At 37.9% G+C, this 18,547-nt stretch overlaps 1 protein-coding gene across 1 annotated transcript in view; it reads left to right on the forward strand.

The window, feature by feature from the left end:
* Window positions 1-18,547, forward strand: part of LOC122460214 (sperm flagellar protein 2-like) — a 34,499-nt gene that overhangs the window by 3,889 nt on the left and 12,063 nt on the right. The window contains exons 2-5 of the mRNA XM_043514617.1: window positions 5,974-6,080; window positions 7,919-8,101; window positions 11,812-11,904; window positions 13,813-13,986. Coding sequence (XP_043370552.1) covers window positions 6,060-6,080; window positions 7,919-8,101; window positions 11,812-11,904; window positions 13,813-13,986 — 471 coding nt within the window. The 5' untranslated portion in view covers window positions 5,974-6,059. The remainder of the gene's footprint in view (window positions 1-5,973; window positions 6,081-7,918; window positions 8,102-11,811; window positions 11,905-13,812; window positions 13,987-18,547) is intronic.

An 18,547-nucleotide genomic window follows, 5' to 3' on the forward strand; every position in this document is an offset into this window, starting at 1 on the left:
AATAGAACATAGAGTCTGAAGACATGGTTGAAAAGCAGTCATTCTGTTACTTCCACTGTGGGAATTTGAAGGTACAGCATGAAATGGAACATTTTTGTAAATAGGTTGACAATGACTAGCACAGTTGTGTGGCACTGGCATTTGGAAGTTCAGTGATAAAATACTTGTAGATAGACGCCAAAGGTTGAGACAGAGTTCACAGTGGAATCAAAGTGCCCAGAGGAAGTCTGGCAATGGAAGTCTTCATTCAAGTGCATATGTCACAGGAGTTGATGTACAATTTAATGAACAAATGCAGTTTTGACAACCAAAAGTTCGACACCAACCTCAATATTTTCCAATGACTGAAATGGCCAGCCAGGCACAAATCATAACATAGCCAGAGTATTGCTAGAAGTGGTTGACCATTAGAGATATAAATTTGGTCTTTAACCAAGTGAATCTTGTTCCTGACCAAGAATTTTGAGTCAGGAGCTAGGTCCATTTCCGTCAACATAAGCTTAGCTGCAAGTGGATCAAGGTGTAGGAGGGACTTCACAAGAGACAGCAAGGGTGTTGTTCACTGCCACATTAGCAAACTGGCATGGTTTCAAGACTGTGGCAGGTTTTGGAGTGTCCCATTTCCTTTGTCTTTGTGCTTACTCTTACAACACAACCATTCCTGGCACCTGAGGGATAAGTCAGGATGAAGTGAAACCTGAAAAAAGGGACCAATGAATATGGCATTGATTGAGAGCTTTTGCGGTTCATAAGTACTCTAGGTTCTTATATCCACATATGCCTGGACTGGGAAACATTCACCTTCCAGGTGATGGCACCATTCTTCAAAAGCAGCTTCAATGGCCAGAAGTTTTGTCACAGATTTCATTGTTTTGCTCCACGTACATCAGTTTCCAGGTTTAAAATGCACAAGGATGAAGCATACCCTATGCCGCTGTGACCATACTACTCTAGTCACATAATTGGAGGCATCTGCTTCAACAACAAAGGGTTTTGCTGGGTCTGGATGTACCAAGGTGCGTGCTGATGTAAACGCTTTCTTTAATTGATCAAAGGTGGACTGGGCTTCTTGTGTACAAGCAAATATACTATTTTTCCAGAGCAGCCAAGTAATCAGGGTCACCACCTTTGAAAACCCCTGGATGAATCGCCAATAAAAATTAACAAATCCCAGGAAATACTGGACATCACAGACAATTCTTGGGGCTACCCAATCCATGATTGTGGGTACTCCTGAGGTCCATACCTGTCTTGCTGAGGAAAATGACATAGTTAAGAAGTTCACAGAAAGGTGGGTGTAACTTCTCAGGTTTCCTATACAAGCCATTTGCTTGTAGAAACTCAAGTACCAGGCAGACATGTTGGTTGTGTAGGGCTTGATTTTCTGAAAAGATGAGGATGTCATTGTTATGGATCCACAGGGTCTAGTGTAGTCAACCTGTAACCAGTCCCTTGTGACCTGTGTAGGGCCTCAGGACTCCAAGGCTGTGCCTTCAGTCACCAGCGAACCATGTCTCTCTTCATGGCTCCCTACAGTGGATCCAGTCAAGGCAGACTCCTACAGGAGGCTTGTATTGTACCCTTTCAGAGATCAATACTCTTAGTATTTACAGCAACAGCAAGCAGCCTTTTCAAAAGAAGATAACAATTTTTAGTTACCCGTTGTACAGAAGCTGATGTCTTTGGGATAGCACAGACAGGCAAAAGTTAAGCCATAGTCCATTCTGACCAAGCCAATGTAAATGCCAGCCAAGCTGTGATGGTTTCCATCTGTGTCCCTGTTTCTTTATTCCAGTTCCAGGTGAGAGCAGGAAGCCTCTTCCAGAAGCCAACACTTTATCTCCTTATGGTCATCTCTCAGTCCTTTCTTCTCCAGGCAGGGCCTTGCTGAGTTCACAACTGCACCTGAAGGAACTTCCCACTGTTGGGTATAGATTGTTCAATCATTGGGGCTTCCATTGTACTGCTGGATTCTCTGTTGATCTGGGTTGGTTTCAGCCAGTTCCTTAACAACCCATTCATTTCACCCAGACAACAAGGTGACACACACATACTCACACATCTCATATCTCCTGCACTGTTCCAGGAGGAGTGTTAACCCTTTCCCCCCAGGTGGCAATGCAAAGTACAGGAGGAAACTGAGGCACACATAGGACTTATAGAAATATTACCCAAAAAATGCCACTTCATCACAGCCATCCAGGTAGATCACCATTAACTGGTCTAGATTAGAACATCCCTGAAAATGTCATTGATAAAGTTTGGAAATGTGTCTGGGGCACTGGACAGAGTGAAAGGCATAACTAGGTGCTGAAAATGGCCATAACAGGTGAGAAACTCAGTTTGATTTGTCACCCTTCCAAATTCAGACTAGATTGTAAGCACTGTGAAGATCAAGTCTGGTAAATAACTTGACATAACCTATCCTTTCCAACAACCTGTTGAAGGGTTAGAAAGGGATACTTGTTTTTAATAATGATTTTGTTCAACGCATGATAGCCTATGCAAAGACACAAGGAGCCACCCTTCTTTTAACAAACAGGATCGGAGCTCCAGCAGGAGACTTGGACAGACAAATTAAATTTTGTGCAAGTTTCTCAAGAACATATTATTATAAGGCCCTGAGTTCTGGCTCCAAGAGGAAATAAATCCATCCAAATGGAATTCTGTCCCTCTGGCTGGAGGTTGATGGGGCAGTCATAGGGTCTGTGTCAGTTGTCAGCAGCAGTAGCTTGACTCAAATCATTTCTTACATCTTCCAAGAGATGTTTGGACCATGGTCTGAGAGCCAGGGAATGCTTCTTGCAAAGCAAAGCAAAATGCAAAGAAGTGTGTTGATTTGATTAAATTAAACTGCAAAGTTTCCTGATGGTCTTGGATTTCAACCTGAAGGGGTGCAGTTTCATGCATGACTGGACTTGAGGACAGCATGCTACCGTCAGTCAACTCCACTAGGTCTGGGGTGAGGTTCTTCCGCACTGCAAGATGGTTAGCTTTGGCAAACTCCACATCCATAAAATTACTAAACATCAGAATCCACAAGCTCAGAGTTGGATGCAGTTCACCTAAAAGAGGCAGAGCAAGACCAGCAGGTGTGGAAGGTAACAATTTGTGGCTGCCAAGATACATGATAGACAAGATGGGTGAGGTAATATCTTTTATTGGACCAACTTCTGTTGGTGAGAGAGACAAGCTTCAGAGCTTACACAGAGCTTTTCTTCAGGTAAGCTTGCAAACTGGTCTATTTCACCAACAGCAGTTGGTCCAGTAAAAGATCTTAACTCACCCACCTTGTCTCTCTAATATCCTGGAACCTACACAGCTACAACAATACTGCATACGAGATACATGATGGCAGAAGAGGAGGTTCATGTGAAGGGCTTGACTCCATGGTTACGTCCAGCTGCAAACCCTCTAATGGGGCTGGACACAGTCTTTCCCAGGTTTTTCAAGGGTCAGTCTTGATTTAAAGGGGCATTCAGTAGTGAAATGGCCTTGTACACCACCGTGTAGACAAAGTCTGTTCTGCCACCAATACTCCTTTTCCTGATCCGTGAGGTGCCTTTGCCTCACTTTCATCTGCATAGGCTCTGGCCCTGGAACAGCTTCTGGGGATGGCCAAAATGGAGCAGACATAGACTGGGGATGTGGGTGTGTCCTCTTCTTTTCTTGGCATTGCTCAGACAAATGACTGGTAGTCCAGATATACAATTCAATATATGAGTTTAGAATGGGACAGAAATGGTAGATCTGGGCTGCCTGGTTCCACTCCATATCAGTAACCAGATGCCAAAAGTAAGCAGCATGTGCCAATATGGGCCAATGGCCTTGTCAGAGAAACTTCAGCTGTTTCAGCGGCTTTAGTACTACAAGTGCAATTCAGATAGTCGAATGTCAATGAAAAGGTGTGGATGAACTCATTAAAATTAGGCTAACCTATTCCAGAAGTGGCAAGACCCAGTCTAGGGCTTCACCGGTCAATAAACTGATGATAAGCCCACCTTGGTCTGGTCATCAGAATATATTATGGGAACATAAAGAAGAAAAGGCAGCATCGGTTAACAAAATCACAAATTTCTGGCAGTTCCCTTCAAACCTTTCCAGAGATGGACCTTTCCAGAGGGACCATAGCCAGCACTACTGGAGCTGCTGGGATTTGTGAGCAAACAAAGGCATTCTTCAGTTGCAGATGGACAAGTTGATCCTGAATGTTCTGGACCCACTTCATCATCTCAGTGCTGAACATCCCAGGGGATTTCCATTTCAGGCACTGGAGCCATACATGTAAGGAGAAGTCTGCTCAAACTGTCAGGACAGTCAGACTACCAACCATGGCTTGAGCAGGAGCAGACTTTCAGAATTACCAGGCTGCTGGGATTATCCCTGAGAAGGTAGTGATGTTGAACAGACTGGAGTGGCTGCTTTCATTAAAAGCCTATATACCTGCATTGAGTCACCTATTAGACTCTTGCTTGTGAATCGGCTGGACTCATAGGACTCACAGGGAATTACCTTAGATGGTTTATCAAGCTCAGAACAGTCAGGATCTGGTATGACTCAACAGGCTCAAGGTTGACTCATCAAGCTCAGAACACTCATCGCAAAAGCTGGGTAAGCTCCGCAATAGTGGGGAGTCACAGCTGGAAAGGAGGAAGGGGCATAGAGAGAGAGAATCAGTTCCTAAAACACAGTAGTTATGCTATGTCATAGTCAAACAGATTCTCAGTGCCCATTGCCATTAAAATTTTTCTTTATTAACTGCCTTCATAGAAGGTCCTTGGTTTTCTGTCTGCAGTGAATAAAGTCAGAACTAGAAAATCTATATAATTACGTGCGTGGTTTAAAAAAAAAAGGCACAAGAAGTCCAGGCTGTAGCTAAGAGAATCGTAAGGAAATAGCTATTTTTCTGATAGTGTTTGGTGAAGATGTCACTTAGAGAGGCCCTATGAAAATCCAGTCTTCTAGAAGCATGGCAGTAATACTAGCCAGACGAGCAAGATAAGTTTTGCCTCTCAAAACTGAAGTCATATGAGGCTCGCTCTATATTTTAAACTTTATTGGATTAACAGTGATTGCACAATAAATCCTAATCTACCTTGTCTGTGTCTCAAAGTCCAACTTTAAACTGAGGAGCTCAACTCATCTATCTTATTTACCTCAGCAACCACAGTCTTCCTTTTTTACATGTGAAATTTTTGTATAGAATCTCAATTTTCTATTTATTCAAATAAAAGTACCTACTTGTTTATCAAAGATAAATAGACATATAGTCATTTTTTCTTTTAATATCATTAGAAACCCTCTTTGAATTAGATAGCTACAATTTCCAAAAGCTGGGCTGTATAAAGAATTTTTGTTTTGAAGTAAAGTTAAATTATTTAACTATAGCTGGAATTTTCTGCAAATGTATTGTGATCTCCTCTGAAGTTCCACACGCTCATATCTACTTGCTTTCAAGAGTAAGCATCTGATGTTTTCTAATTAACCTAAATTGAAGAATGTAGGTCTTATAAAGCAAAAAGAAACCATTGGTAGCGATGGTGATATTCATGCACAAGACTATGTTGGTGTGTGGCAACTAGCATTTGTGATGGCCTCTCTACTTATTAACTGTCAATGTAGTCTAGTCAAAGATGGATTAGTGAGCATAGTACAAGTGAAGAGATCAAACATGCAAAATAAATACAATTTATCATATGCTTCTGAAGTTTATCAGGTGGCTATAAAATGGGTTATCAGGACCATACATGAGGTGTAATTAATAACATGTATATTTTATATATAAAAATGTAGGAGTTGGAACAAAGAGGATACTACTGCCTTTTAAGAACTACATTGACAGTACAAGTAATTTTTCTATAATTATAGAAAGTAAATACTAGAAATATAGTTTATTTTATACCAATATTCCGATTCAGAAATTGCAGATATGTATTTTGCTATCCATTTGACACATTTTTATTTTTTCACTAGGTTTAATATCAAATAAAATATTTCTTGACATTCTTCTTGACTTGATTACTTTGAACCTTGGAACAAACAGCCTTCCTGATGTATGGATGCGCCTTACAGTTTCAGATGTAAGTTTTAATTGCTGTTTTCATTTCTGTAGATCTCATCACTTGAACACTTTGCCAGTTTGCCTGGTGAATATGTAGTTCTGGGCTATACATAGTAAATGTGGCCTTAAACTTACCATAAAGAAGCAAAAAAAAATTTTTTAAAGGGCCTTCCGAGTTATTACTCCCATCAATTCCTTTCTATAAGAGTAAGTTTGTGGATGCAGCAATGACAAGATTTAATCCGTATTTTACTACTGTATTTATTTATGCTTTTCTCACTTAAAGTATATGAGTGTCTTGGACATTAATTAATTTATTCTCACAACATCATTGTGGGGATAGGAATTATCTGCAGAGGGGGAACTGAGAAACAGCTACATTAATTAACTTGCCCAAGACTGAAGTAGAATCAATGGCAGAGCTGCAAATAGAACCTACATCTCCTGAGTCAATCCAGTGCTTAACCACAAGACCATTTTTGCTCTTTATTCAACTGTAAATCCAAAATATGGGAATAAGTAGGCAGAGGTTGGACCTGCATAGTGTTAAATATGTTTCTTCAAGAATCTTGAATGTTCTGTGATACCATTAGATTTCCCAAATGATTATGTTTTTATTAACAGCACATGCGTCCAAGACTATGGGATAAGGAGGTTTACCAAACTTAGTAAATTTGGATCCTTCTAGGAAAAGGCTTACTCTCAGAGGATGAAATGCATTTACAGTGAAAGAGGGTTAACATTAAGACTTTAATTGGGACTTAAGTGGTACAGAGAACTTTGTGTGGACTCTTCATTCATGGATGAATTTCACTGAGTACCTGATCAATCCTAAAAGGTTCTGAGCAACAGGAGCTCCCATTGACTTAAACTGGATTGCAGATGCTCAGTACCTCTTGCAATCAGGCCATAAATCGATATTTTTTGCATAGTAAAGAAATTAAATAGAATATGAGTCACATGTTCAGTTTGTTGTTAGTGTATGTTAGTAGTAGTGTTGTTAGTAGTTTGTAGTTAGTATTGTTAGTAGTTGACATGCATGCAGGCTGAATGGAGGATTACTTATATCACTAATATAAAATATGTATCTATTTATGTATCCCACAACACATTCTTTAAGTATCTTTAGTCCTTACAGGTGTTAGATTTCCCAAACCAGGCTTTCATTAAAGTGCACCAGTAGACATTGCTGCTTGTTTGGTAAAATACAGTGAAAACCTCATCTCCAAGAAGAAATAGGAAGAACCCTCATCCCATCATCTCTTAGAAATTTCACTGCAGGAAACCTCAGTGATTACTTGAACTGGGAGATGATGCTGTACGGCTACAAATCCAGTTTCCTAGGAATTTAGGAGAAGGATCTTACTCCTACTGGGGAGCCCTTTACTAGGTATAATATATTCCCCTCTTTGCCTTGCACATAGTGGACACTACTGCAAATAGATAATAATTGACTTCTCTGTGGGTATGAAGAGAATTGAAGATCCACATACTCCTCCCCATCCACCATCTTAGAGTGGAGTACCAAGTGCACAGCTTTCATCTTGCAGGGGGACTCAAAGTTTAAGGATGCCTAAAATGACTGTTCAGGATCTGAGAGCTTATCTTACACACCTGTGAAACCACATTAAGACATGGCGCAATCTGATGCTAAGTGTCTAAAAGTGGAGAGTCAGAGTTTGATGGCTATCTTCTGTCAGAGTGAAGAAAATTCCTTCTGTATAATTGTATAGAATTGTATTGTGTTTTATTTTAATTATGTAAGAAATGTATATTCTTACACACAACTGTTTATATTCTTATATTATTATATTCTTACACACAATAGTCCAAACTATTTATAACTTTATTTTATAGTTACAAAATCTGGCAACTACATTAACGGTGAACTCAGAACTTATTGATTGGCGCAGATTCTTATTAACAGCGGCTCAACCATGGCCAGTTCCCTCTGTGATACAGCTCCTTAATACCCTGCACAGCTTTAAGGCTGTTGATGAAGCTGGATCAGGCTTTGTTACACAGGAATACTATAATCAGGTTATAATTGTTTCTTCTTTTGAAAAATATTATTTTGTATTTTTTATTCAAAAGGTGTATTATTAGTTTTGGTCATTTGGTCACTGTTTTCTAAACAATCTGAATTTTAATAGTTTTGGTATTTTGGGGATCCCTTTTGGTGAAATTAGTCTTATGCAGAGAAAACAAAGATATTTTGCTAGATCGAGTCCAATATTTGCAGATCCCATCCACAGTTTTTAATAACAAGAATCAGATTAATTAATCTGGACTCTGTACATTCATTTATCTCTTTCCTCGGGAACTCAGTTTCTAATGAAAATCCTCCTGCTCTAGAGAATCAGAAACTGACAAACTCTTATTTGATCCTTGTTATTTGCTCTCTTAATTTATCCAGATTTTTTGTTTCTTTTTGACAGCTCTACTTTGGCTGTAAAATATCTGTAATTTTATCTTTATTTAGTTAAATAAACAATTTTTGCAAATGAAGATTGATTTTTCATCCTGCAGCAAGTGGGAAATTACAAGATTCTTTGGTTCAAATACATACGAAAATTTTAATTTGGGTCTTCATTTTGCAAAGTTCAGCGAGGTTTCATGAAAGTAAAAGAATTTTGGGGAAGGCAGCAGCTGCCTTTCACGGGCATCTATACTGCTCCTCTTGCAGAATTAAATATTGGCAATATAATTCCAGAAGCCTGTGATTTTCAGAATTTCTTTCTTCAAAGTATCACTGATCCAACTACCTTCCAGCAGCAAGTGTCCCAAGACATTTGAAAAGAAACTAACCCTGCCAGAGCTGGAAAAGCCGCAAAAAGGTGTAGCTATAGATGTGCACCCACCTACACATTATTGTGGTATTTTTCACTGAGGTACTAGAGATTAAAAATATACCAACAGCTCCAAAGTCAACAGAATGTTAATGCAGCATTTTTGACACAGGATGCTAGAACATCCTTTTAACTCAGCATCTGATATGAACGCTATAAAGTATGAACATTCTAGCAGTTGCCTTGCAGCCATGCCAATGTGTCTGAATAGCAAAACAAAACCAAGTTTACTGTGATAAGAAGGTATTCTTTACAAAGGGTAAGCCTGTAATAATTTAATGCTAAAAATGTAGCATTCTGATCTTTTCCTCTCCCTTCCACCAAGTACTTTCTTGCATGGAATGATCTTTGGAGATTTTTTTTAAAATCCCTTAAGAAATGTAGCTCCATTAATTAATATGTCAGCACTATAAAATTTTCTGCTAAGAGGTGTTATTCCAGACCTAGATTCCACCTGTCTCACTTTTCTATTGCAGAGAACATAGCATGGACCAATAGCTATTCATCAGTAAATGCTATGACAGTATATAGGCATGGAAAGATTAGAGCCCAGCTGCGGGTGTCTGATTGCAGTGTAGATATACCCTAAGTGACTTCGGAGCCTCAGTCTCACCAAAAGTCAGTACCAGACGCCTAAGTACCTATGTCACTTTTGAAAATGGGACTTGGACTTCATTACTTAGCTGCTTTTGAAAACTTTACCCAAAGTCTATTTAATTCTGCAGAATGCCTCCAAAAACCTTTAGAATCCCACAAATCCTACCACAGAGATCCAATACTTTTAACTGACAGCATTGTATATTGCAATTTTTGTAATTTTACAACATAAATACATAGGGGGGAAATGTAACCAGGAGTTTTTCAGACTTACGAAGTTTGAAAATAATAGGCATTTCTGCTTTCAGTTACACCTTGAAACTACGTTGAAATCAATGAGATTGTATGGGGAAATTAGGCTGACCAGACAGCAACTGTGAAAAATCGGGTTGGGGGTGGGGGGTAATAGCAGCCTATGGAAGAAAAAGCCCCAAATATTGGGACTGTCCCCATAAAATCGGGACACCTGGTCACCCTAGGGGAAATGGAGGTCAGTATTTGCCTCACTGCATTTAAAGCTATTCTATTACAAACTTCATATCTTTCTCTTTGACATTTATAGATGTGTAGTCACTTTTACATGTTTAACTCTTTGATGTAGAATTACTGACTCATCACCTGTAGAACAGAATGCACTATAGGGTTAATGAGTCAGTAGTTACAGTCCGGAAAAGAGCAATAGCACTGAGTTGGTAAAAGAACTATTCAGCCATGTAAGGATGTGTTATCTGTAAAGAAAAGCCACTGCACTCTTTGTTAGGACCTGCAAAGCTCACATGAGAATCCACTTAATCTTTGTTATCTTCTGAATTCTTCCTACTAATCTGTCTATAGAAGGCATCCAGTACAGAAACATATTTTAACAATTTTTCCCCTCTGAAATTCTCTTGGCACTTCCTGTGTTTTTGAAAAAACAGCTTAATACTGTATATTAAATCTGCCTCTTGCAAAAATATTTGTATTAAAATGAAGAGTATTGTAAGTTGTGAATAGTGGAAAAGGTAGTGATCCACCTAAAATGGGAGAAAAGGACATGAAGAAGTTTTAATAAAAAAAACAGTCCCAATAGGTTTTGAACTCAGTGTATACATTGATAGGCTATAGTCTTTTGTCAACATTTCTGAAAATTTGCAGGTATTATTTAGACGGCTTGAAAATGCCCATATTGTTCTATTAATCCAATGAGAAATATATTGAGAGTATTATTTTTAATTGAAAATTAGGTTTATAAAATTTTAAATGAGGTTCATTCTCTATTTCTTTCTCACAATGTCATAACAATCATATTTATTTACTCTATATGTTGCTATTCCAAGAAGCAAACTATGAAAAAATAAACCTCAGTGAAAATAAAAACAAGAATATTCTTACGTTATATCTATATGCACACACAGTTTCCATAAACAGGCTACTGACCAAAATGAATTTTAAAATGATATTGATGGGAATTTTGCCTAACTAAAAGGTGCAAGTTTTGGTCCATAATGAGTAGGGACTCGATTGTGGCTTGTCCTGCATGTCCATGCAGGAGAGGAATGGTTTATAAGGTGTCCCCTTACTTCTTGCACCTGCTGACATCCTTAGGCCATTATGAACTGGGAGCGAGGCAGAAATGGGAAGCTGCCTCCCAAAATCCCAGCCTGTACAGTTGTATGGGTACCTCAGGAGGATGTACAGTGTGTCAGTTATAGAGCTAGCAAAGGGTACACCTCATTTGGTGAAGGGGAAAACCAGGAGGCAGATTGCAATTCTGCATCACAAACAGCTTCCTAGTCTGCTCTTAGGGTAGTGCAACTATATGAAGAGGCATTTAGTAAATCCACAGTTGACCCCTAGGTACAGGCAAAAAGAATAAAGTTTCAATACTTGGTATTTTCAGGGAACTCTCTAGATACAAATTCATTCTTATGTAGATAGTAGCAGTATAAGGTTCGAGTTGCTACCATAACATTCAGTATTTACTTGCTCATGAAAAGAGTTTGTTGCAAAGTGTCCAAGTATCTAATTAAATTATTCATATTAAGTACATTGTTACTTACAACAATAAATTCTGAACTTGAATAAATGCAGAGACAGATTTTATACTTTGTTAACCTATCTCTTTCTCAAAAGGAGTACTTGTGGCACCTTAGAGACTAACAAATTTATTTGTCTCTAAGGTGCCACAAGTACTCCTTTTGTTTTTGCGAATACAGACTAACACGGCTGCTACTCTGAAACCTGTCTCTTTCTGTGATTTAAGAACAGAACAGTCCAGTCACTTTTTTTTTAAGGTGATGAAAATCAGTAACTTTTTTTTTTTAGGTTGGTTTATGGTTTAAAGGCAGTGAAGATTTTAAAATGCCAGAAAATCCTACAGAGCCTTTGCCTTTTAATAGACAGGAGCATCTTATAACGGTAACTATTGAAAACTGTAAAGAATTTAAGGTATCATTTGCCATTTTGAACGCAGTGGTCCTTTTTCTCAGTTTGCATGACCTCTTTTGCAATGTTAATGCTTACTTATTTTACCTAGCTATTATTTTTCCCCAGAAAACTATTAAAAACATTTTTGGGAGCAGTTGAGTCATAAATGACCACAGTTATCACTGATAACACGAGTTACCTGTGAAAAACATTTGAGTCTAAATATCTGCTAATGATTGGCTAAAAATTGTGCACATAGCTAATATGTACAATGACATCCTATAATTTTTGTTACTTCTCCGAAACACTTTGGCACACTTGTTTGTCTCTCCACTTTTGCTAGGTCTTGTCTTTTGGACTTTAAACTCTCTGGGGCAGGGACTGTCATTTACTATATGTTTGTACAGTGTCTATCACAACAGGGCCCTGACCTGTTTGAGGCCTCTGAATAATTATACAATACAAGTGTTAAATAACAGTAATGAAAATATAATAAGGAATTGAATTGAGCTGAATAACAATGGCTCATTTAATCAGTATTTTTTTGTGGTGGCTGTCATCTTATGCTCCAGAATCTAAGCTTTCATTTATTAAAAATTAAGTCCAAGATTTAAAAAACTGGGTGTCTAACGTTAGGCTTCTGAATCCATATTTAGGCACCTAAGTCAAAGGGAAATCAGTCAGAACCACTTGATGCTCAACACGTTTGAAAATTAGGCCATGTATTTAGGCAGCTATAGGTGTATTAAATAGCATAATTTTAGGCATCCATTTTTGACACCTTAGCCCAAGTTTTAGCCCTTAAATTTTCAAAAAAAAACCCAACCCCTTTAAAATGTAAATTGGTGTAAAATGACACAGTGATGCCTGGTTCAATCTGCAGACAGCCTGAAACAGTAGCCGTGAGAGGAAAAAAACAATCCCATGTACCTCAATGTTTTGTTCATTCCTAAACCTAATTATGATAATTTATTGCAAGGGCCTCAGACATTGCTGACACCTCAGAATCCCCTGTTTTCTGCCTGTGGCACACAGCAGTTTAGTCCCTGAAGGTTGAAATGGTTTAGTCTAACCCAAGTTATTGGTCTTAATATAATGGTAACTGGTTAAAATGTAATGGCCTGTATACAGACTAGATTATCTAATAGTCCATTCTTGCCTTAAACTCTGTGAAACTATGAAATATAATAATTAACTATTTCGCTACTCATTACAGCACACACACAAAAAGAGAAAATCCTTTCTGTAGAAGCTACTATGAATGCTGTCTCATGTTGGTGTCCGAACTGGGCAGCACTTAATTTTACATAAGACATTGGAAGACTACCACTGCTTTTTCCAATTTGACACCTGTTCGAGGATATTGTTTTCAATATAGTTTGTGGTGAATACATTTCATTATTGATGAAGGGGGCTTTGCAACAAATTATTGTTGCACAGTATAAAAATGATAATTAACATAACTGGTGGGAGCAAAAGTTTTGAGTAAATAACTTTTTTAAGAAAAGAAAAAAACCTACTTACTATAAAAAATAAGAAAAACCTGAGAATAGGAAGATGAATCTTGCACCCATTACTTTTAAATGTAGTACCGATATATATATATTCACAGAGAGAGACACAGTGCATGTGTACAGAAGAGGTAAAATGTCATAATTTTTTTGTGAGATTTTACAGGTTCCTACTGGTTCTTTGAGAATCCTCACTGCTGAAAACAAAATATTGTAATGTAGATTTTCTTGATTTTCTCATAGGATCTCAGCACTCTTTCTGAAAGTATATTTCTCTTCAGCAGTCACTACCTTGCATATACATTTAATCCTGTTCTCTGCATACTTTTGATTTAAATTGGCCAAATAGCTTTTGCAGGAATTAATTTAAATGTTTTTCCTGTTCTAGTTTTTCTTTACTTTATTTGCTGATGCCAGAAAAGATCCCTCTCAACTTGACTATACTAAGATGCTGCTTTATTTTGCTTCGCATCCTGATGCTGTTGAGGGAGTCTACCGAGCGCTTAGTATTGCTACTGGAACATACATCCATAGAAGAAAAGAGGTTTCTCCTCCACATGTGGTAAAATGTGATTATATGAATTAGTAAATAGAGCCATTATGGTGCTGGCAAGTTATAATTTCTTGTCTGATGGCTTAAGGTCAGATTCTGATACCCTTACTCATTTTGGGTAGCAACTTTCTTCAGAAATAGTACCATTGACTATGCAATAACAACTTCAGTAGAAATACTCAAAATAAGGTGCTTCTCAATATGAGTAAGGGTATGAGGATATATTCCTTGAGCAATAACACAATTGCAGAGCATTTCCTGGTAATTAATGTCCAGTTCAGGCAAATTGGGAGCATCCTTTGGTCTAACCTCAGACCACTAAAGCCAGCTAGCTATTAATTCCCAGTAGATACACTGCACTGTGGTTGTTACTATTGCTATTATAAGCAAAAAAAAAAATAAATTTGTTTAAATGTATCTGTGATGCATGGCTAGAAGGGGTTAAATATCCTGCAAAATGAATGACCCTCAAAAGACATGTGGGGAGATAATGTTTGTGTTTTTGTCTATTTACATATGTATGAGTAGAGTCCACAATGTAATCAACAGTCCCTTCTATGCTGTATTCTGATAATTCAGAAGTCAAAAGAAGAGCCTAACATTTAAATGAATTGTAAACACAGGATATCTCAGTATTCATCTCTCTTTGAAATGTACTGTGTGTGACAGGTTGGGTCACAGAGACCCCCTTGCGACTGCCACATGATGTGCTGAGACTCCCTCTGAGCCCGTTTTCCCTGCCAGCTTGGGACTTCAGTACCCTGTCTTGTTGAGCCAGGTTTCAGAGTAGCAGCCGTGTTAGTCTGTATTCACAAAAAAGAAAAGGAGTACTTGTGGCACCTTAGAAACTAACAAATGTATTTGAGCATAAGCTTTTGTGAGCTGCATACTCCTTTTCTTTTTTGTTGAGCCAGACATGCTAGCTTGCTGCAAACGCAGACCCCCAAAGGCTGCAGACTTAAGTGAAAACAGCTTAAGAAGAGCTCCTGTCTCTAGCACCCAGACACTCAGTTCCCAGTGGGATCCAAATCCCAAATAAATCCGTTTTACTCTATATAAAGCTTATACATGGTAAACTCATAAATTGTTCACTCTCTATAACACTGAGAGAGAGAGATGCACAGCTGTTTGCTCAGATATGCACAGGTATTAATACTTACTCTGGGTTAATTAATAAGCAAAAAGTGATTTTATTAAATATAAAAAGTAGGATTTAAGTGGTTCCAAGTAATAACAGACAGAACAAAGTGAATTACTAAGCAAAATAAAATAAAAACATGCAAGTCTAGGCCTAATACAGGTGAGCTAAATGCAGGTAAATCTCACCCTCAGAGATGTTCCAATAAGCTTCTTTCCTAGTCTGGGTCCAGCAGTCACTCACACCCCTGTAGTTACTGTCCTTTGTTCCAGTTTCTTTCAGACATCTCTTTGGGGTGGAGAGGCTATCTTCTGAGCCAGCTGAAGACAAAATGGAGGGGTTTCCAGGGCCTTTTATATTCTTTTTCTTGTGGGCAAAAACCCTTTGTTCTCCTGTGCAAGATCATAGCAACAAGATGGAGTCTGTAGCCACCTGGACAAGCCACATGTCTATGAATGATTCAGCTTTTTGCAGGCCGACGCCATTGTTTACATGTTAGTTTGAATGTTCTCAGGAAAGCTCAGATGTGGATTAGTGTCTCCCAAAGTCCATTGTCAGTTAAGTGTTTCTTGATTTGGGCACTTACTGAGAATAGTCCTTTCTCAAGAAGCTGACCAAATTTTTCATTGAGGCTACTTAGAATCAAACAAATACATGGCTAATATTCATAACTTCATATACAAAAATGATACACACATACAGACAGCATAATCATAACCAGCAAACTACAACCTTTCCAGCCCTTGACACCCCACTTGGCCTCCTCTGTACAAGAACTGGTGCAACCATAGGACCCTGGTTGCAACAATGATCTATACGGTCACAGTTTATGTCAATAGTGTCACACTGTGAATGGTGGAGGAACAAGCAAATGGCCTTTTGTTAATTTGTATAGCTAAATACCGGTGATGGACCTCCATCCAAGTCATCCTAATTACCTTTTGTTCCCTGAGGAACTCCAATTTGTCAAAAGACATGAAATTGTATAAAAGATCCTTGGATCCTGATTCTGTCATCTCAGATCTGCTCAGGGAAAGTTTGAGTCACAAGACTGAGGTCCCAGTTATGCTGGTATGCCCTGAATATATTTGGACATTGGACTATAAATATGAACGATTTTCTGAAAGAACTCTTTTCAACTACAAAGCTCGCCATCTCTGCTATGAATCTGCACCTAAATGAATTGAACTCATGTCTGTATGTACATTGATCTTTTAACCATACTCTCTTTTTTTTGTTTTTTTACTAAATTTTAGTTTAGTTAATAAGAATTTTCTGTAGCGTGTATTTGGGTAAGATCTGAAACATTCATTATCCTGGGAGGTAATGTGTCCGATCCTTTGGGATTGGTAGAACCTTTTCTGTTATATGATGAAATAAGATTTACAGAAATTTTCATCATATTTGACGGGGGTACCTGGATGGAGGCCTGAGACTGATCACTTTAAGGGAACTGTGTTGTTTGGACTTCTGAGTAACCAGTAAGGTAATAAAGAAGCTGTTTTATGCTGGCTTGGTAAATCTAAGTATTGGAATATCCACCAACTTTTGGGGGTTTGGCTTCCCCATTCTTTGCAGTTCACACTAAATGAGTGACCATAACTGGCCCCGACTAGGACCCCAATCATAGTATCATTACCATTCTTATTAACTTTCTCTTCTGGTGTGTTTCTTTCGGATCTTAAAAAGTTTATTTTTGGTATGGTTTTCAGATATTTCAGTTCACCTGTTAGTCAGATGGATTAGTAACATATTGCTGTAAATTCAGTCATTTATTGCAAAGTTCAGTCTGAAAGTTCAAGACCATTATGAATATATTGACATACTGCAAAATGTTGACTTCATTTAATATGTTCATATTTCTTTAGTGTGCTGAGCTGTTTACCCAGTCTTTAATGAGACAAAACTTTCAATACAATACTGATTACTTTGTACTCTTTTTACAAAAGTATAAAAATCATGACTGATCTTTTAAGGTATGCATGCCACAATGTATTTCTTTTCATACCTTTTAAAGAGCTCAATACTTGTACACATGATGAAATCTCTCACCACACTTGCACAACCACAGTGACTACTACTTCCTTAACCTACTTAAACTGCAGTTCTACTCTGAAAAGTTATTGTAAAAAATGGCATTGTTTTGTGGCGCAGATCTACCCCATGTGTATTCATAGTCACGTCTTCTCACTTTTGTGACAAAAATTAGGTTTTTTTAGTACTCTTTACCTCTGTTAGTACTGTAGCACATCTTTGGGAAAGGGAGTGCAAGTATAACTGAGGCCAGAATTTGCCCAGCAGAATCTTACATTTGATAAAGAACACAGCTTGACTTTTAAGATCCCAGGGAGAGTCTGAAAGACTGGCAGTTAAGGGGGAAAAAAATTTTTACTTGTAAGGTGAGAATACTTAATATGAAAATCCTTGAGATACTATAAATGTGAAACCATACTCTCCCATTTTTAGAGTTATTTCTCTGAGTAGTTTACATTTTAAATAAATGTAAAGCTAATACTAAAATAAAATAGACATTTCCAAATATATAGTTGCATGATAATACATTTTTAATTATAGTTTCTGTAATTTGAGGATAAACATCTTGTAAAACACATGGTATTTTACTGAATTTATGGAGAATTTAGATTGTAAAAGAAGATTAACATTGTCCCTATTTAACTGCTAGTTGAAGATAGGAAGGATTGCTTTGTGGTTAAAGCTATCAAAGTTCAAACTTGGTTTTGCCGCAGGCTTCCTGTGTTAACTTGGACAGGTCACTTAATCTCTTTGTAACTCAATTTTTCATGTATAACTAAAAGACAATAATGTTCGTAGTTATAAATCAGAGGGGGAACTTTCTACTGCCTCAGTACCTTATTCTTCTTGGTATCAAGCAGAGGAAAGCCTGAAGTCTGGCTTGCCAAAATTCTAATTAGCACTTTCCTTCCCCCTTTTCCTTTGTTATTGTGTATGTTCATAGGTAGGGATGTTGAGGGATACATTCTGTTTGTGAGGCTCTACATTATTGTTTGTGAGGTGCTTCATTAGTATAGCAGGGGGGCACAGAGGTATCTAGACAGATATTTTTCTTTTAGATAACATCAGGTTTTTAACAGTTTCACTTTATAACAGCTTTATTTTATGAGTTAGCGTTCAAAGAATTGCAGTACTGGAAAAACATTCTTTCAGAATATCCCTTCATCTTACGTTCTTCTTTGCATACATCTACAGTTTATTAGTAGTGTTAAATATATAAAAGAGTGAATGGCTGAAATCCTATTCCACCGAAGTCAGGAAGAGTTTTGCCACTGACTTCTGTGGGTCCGAAATGTCACCCAATATGTTCAACAGCCACCAAGGGGCATGGAATAAAAAATATATTGTGAGCTATAGTTGTGGTGTAGAAGGATATATTTAAGTTAGTCAAACTCTGTG

Source organism: Dermochelys coriacea, chromosome 5, assembly GCF_009764565.3.
Source record: "Dermochelys coriacea isolate rDerCor1 chromosome 5, rDerCor1.pri.v4, whole genome shotgun sequence".
Lineage (NCBI taxonomy): Eukaryota > Metazoa > Chordata > Testudines > Dermochelyidae > Dermochelys > Dermochelys coriacea.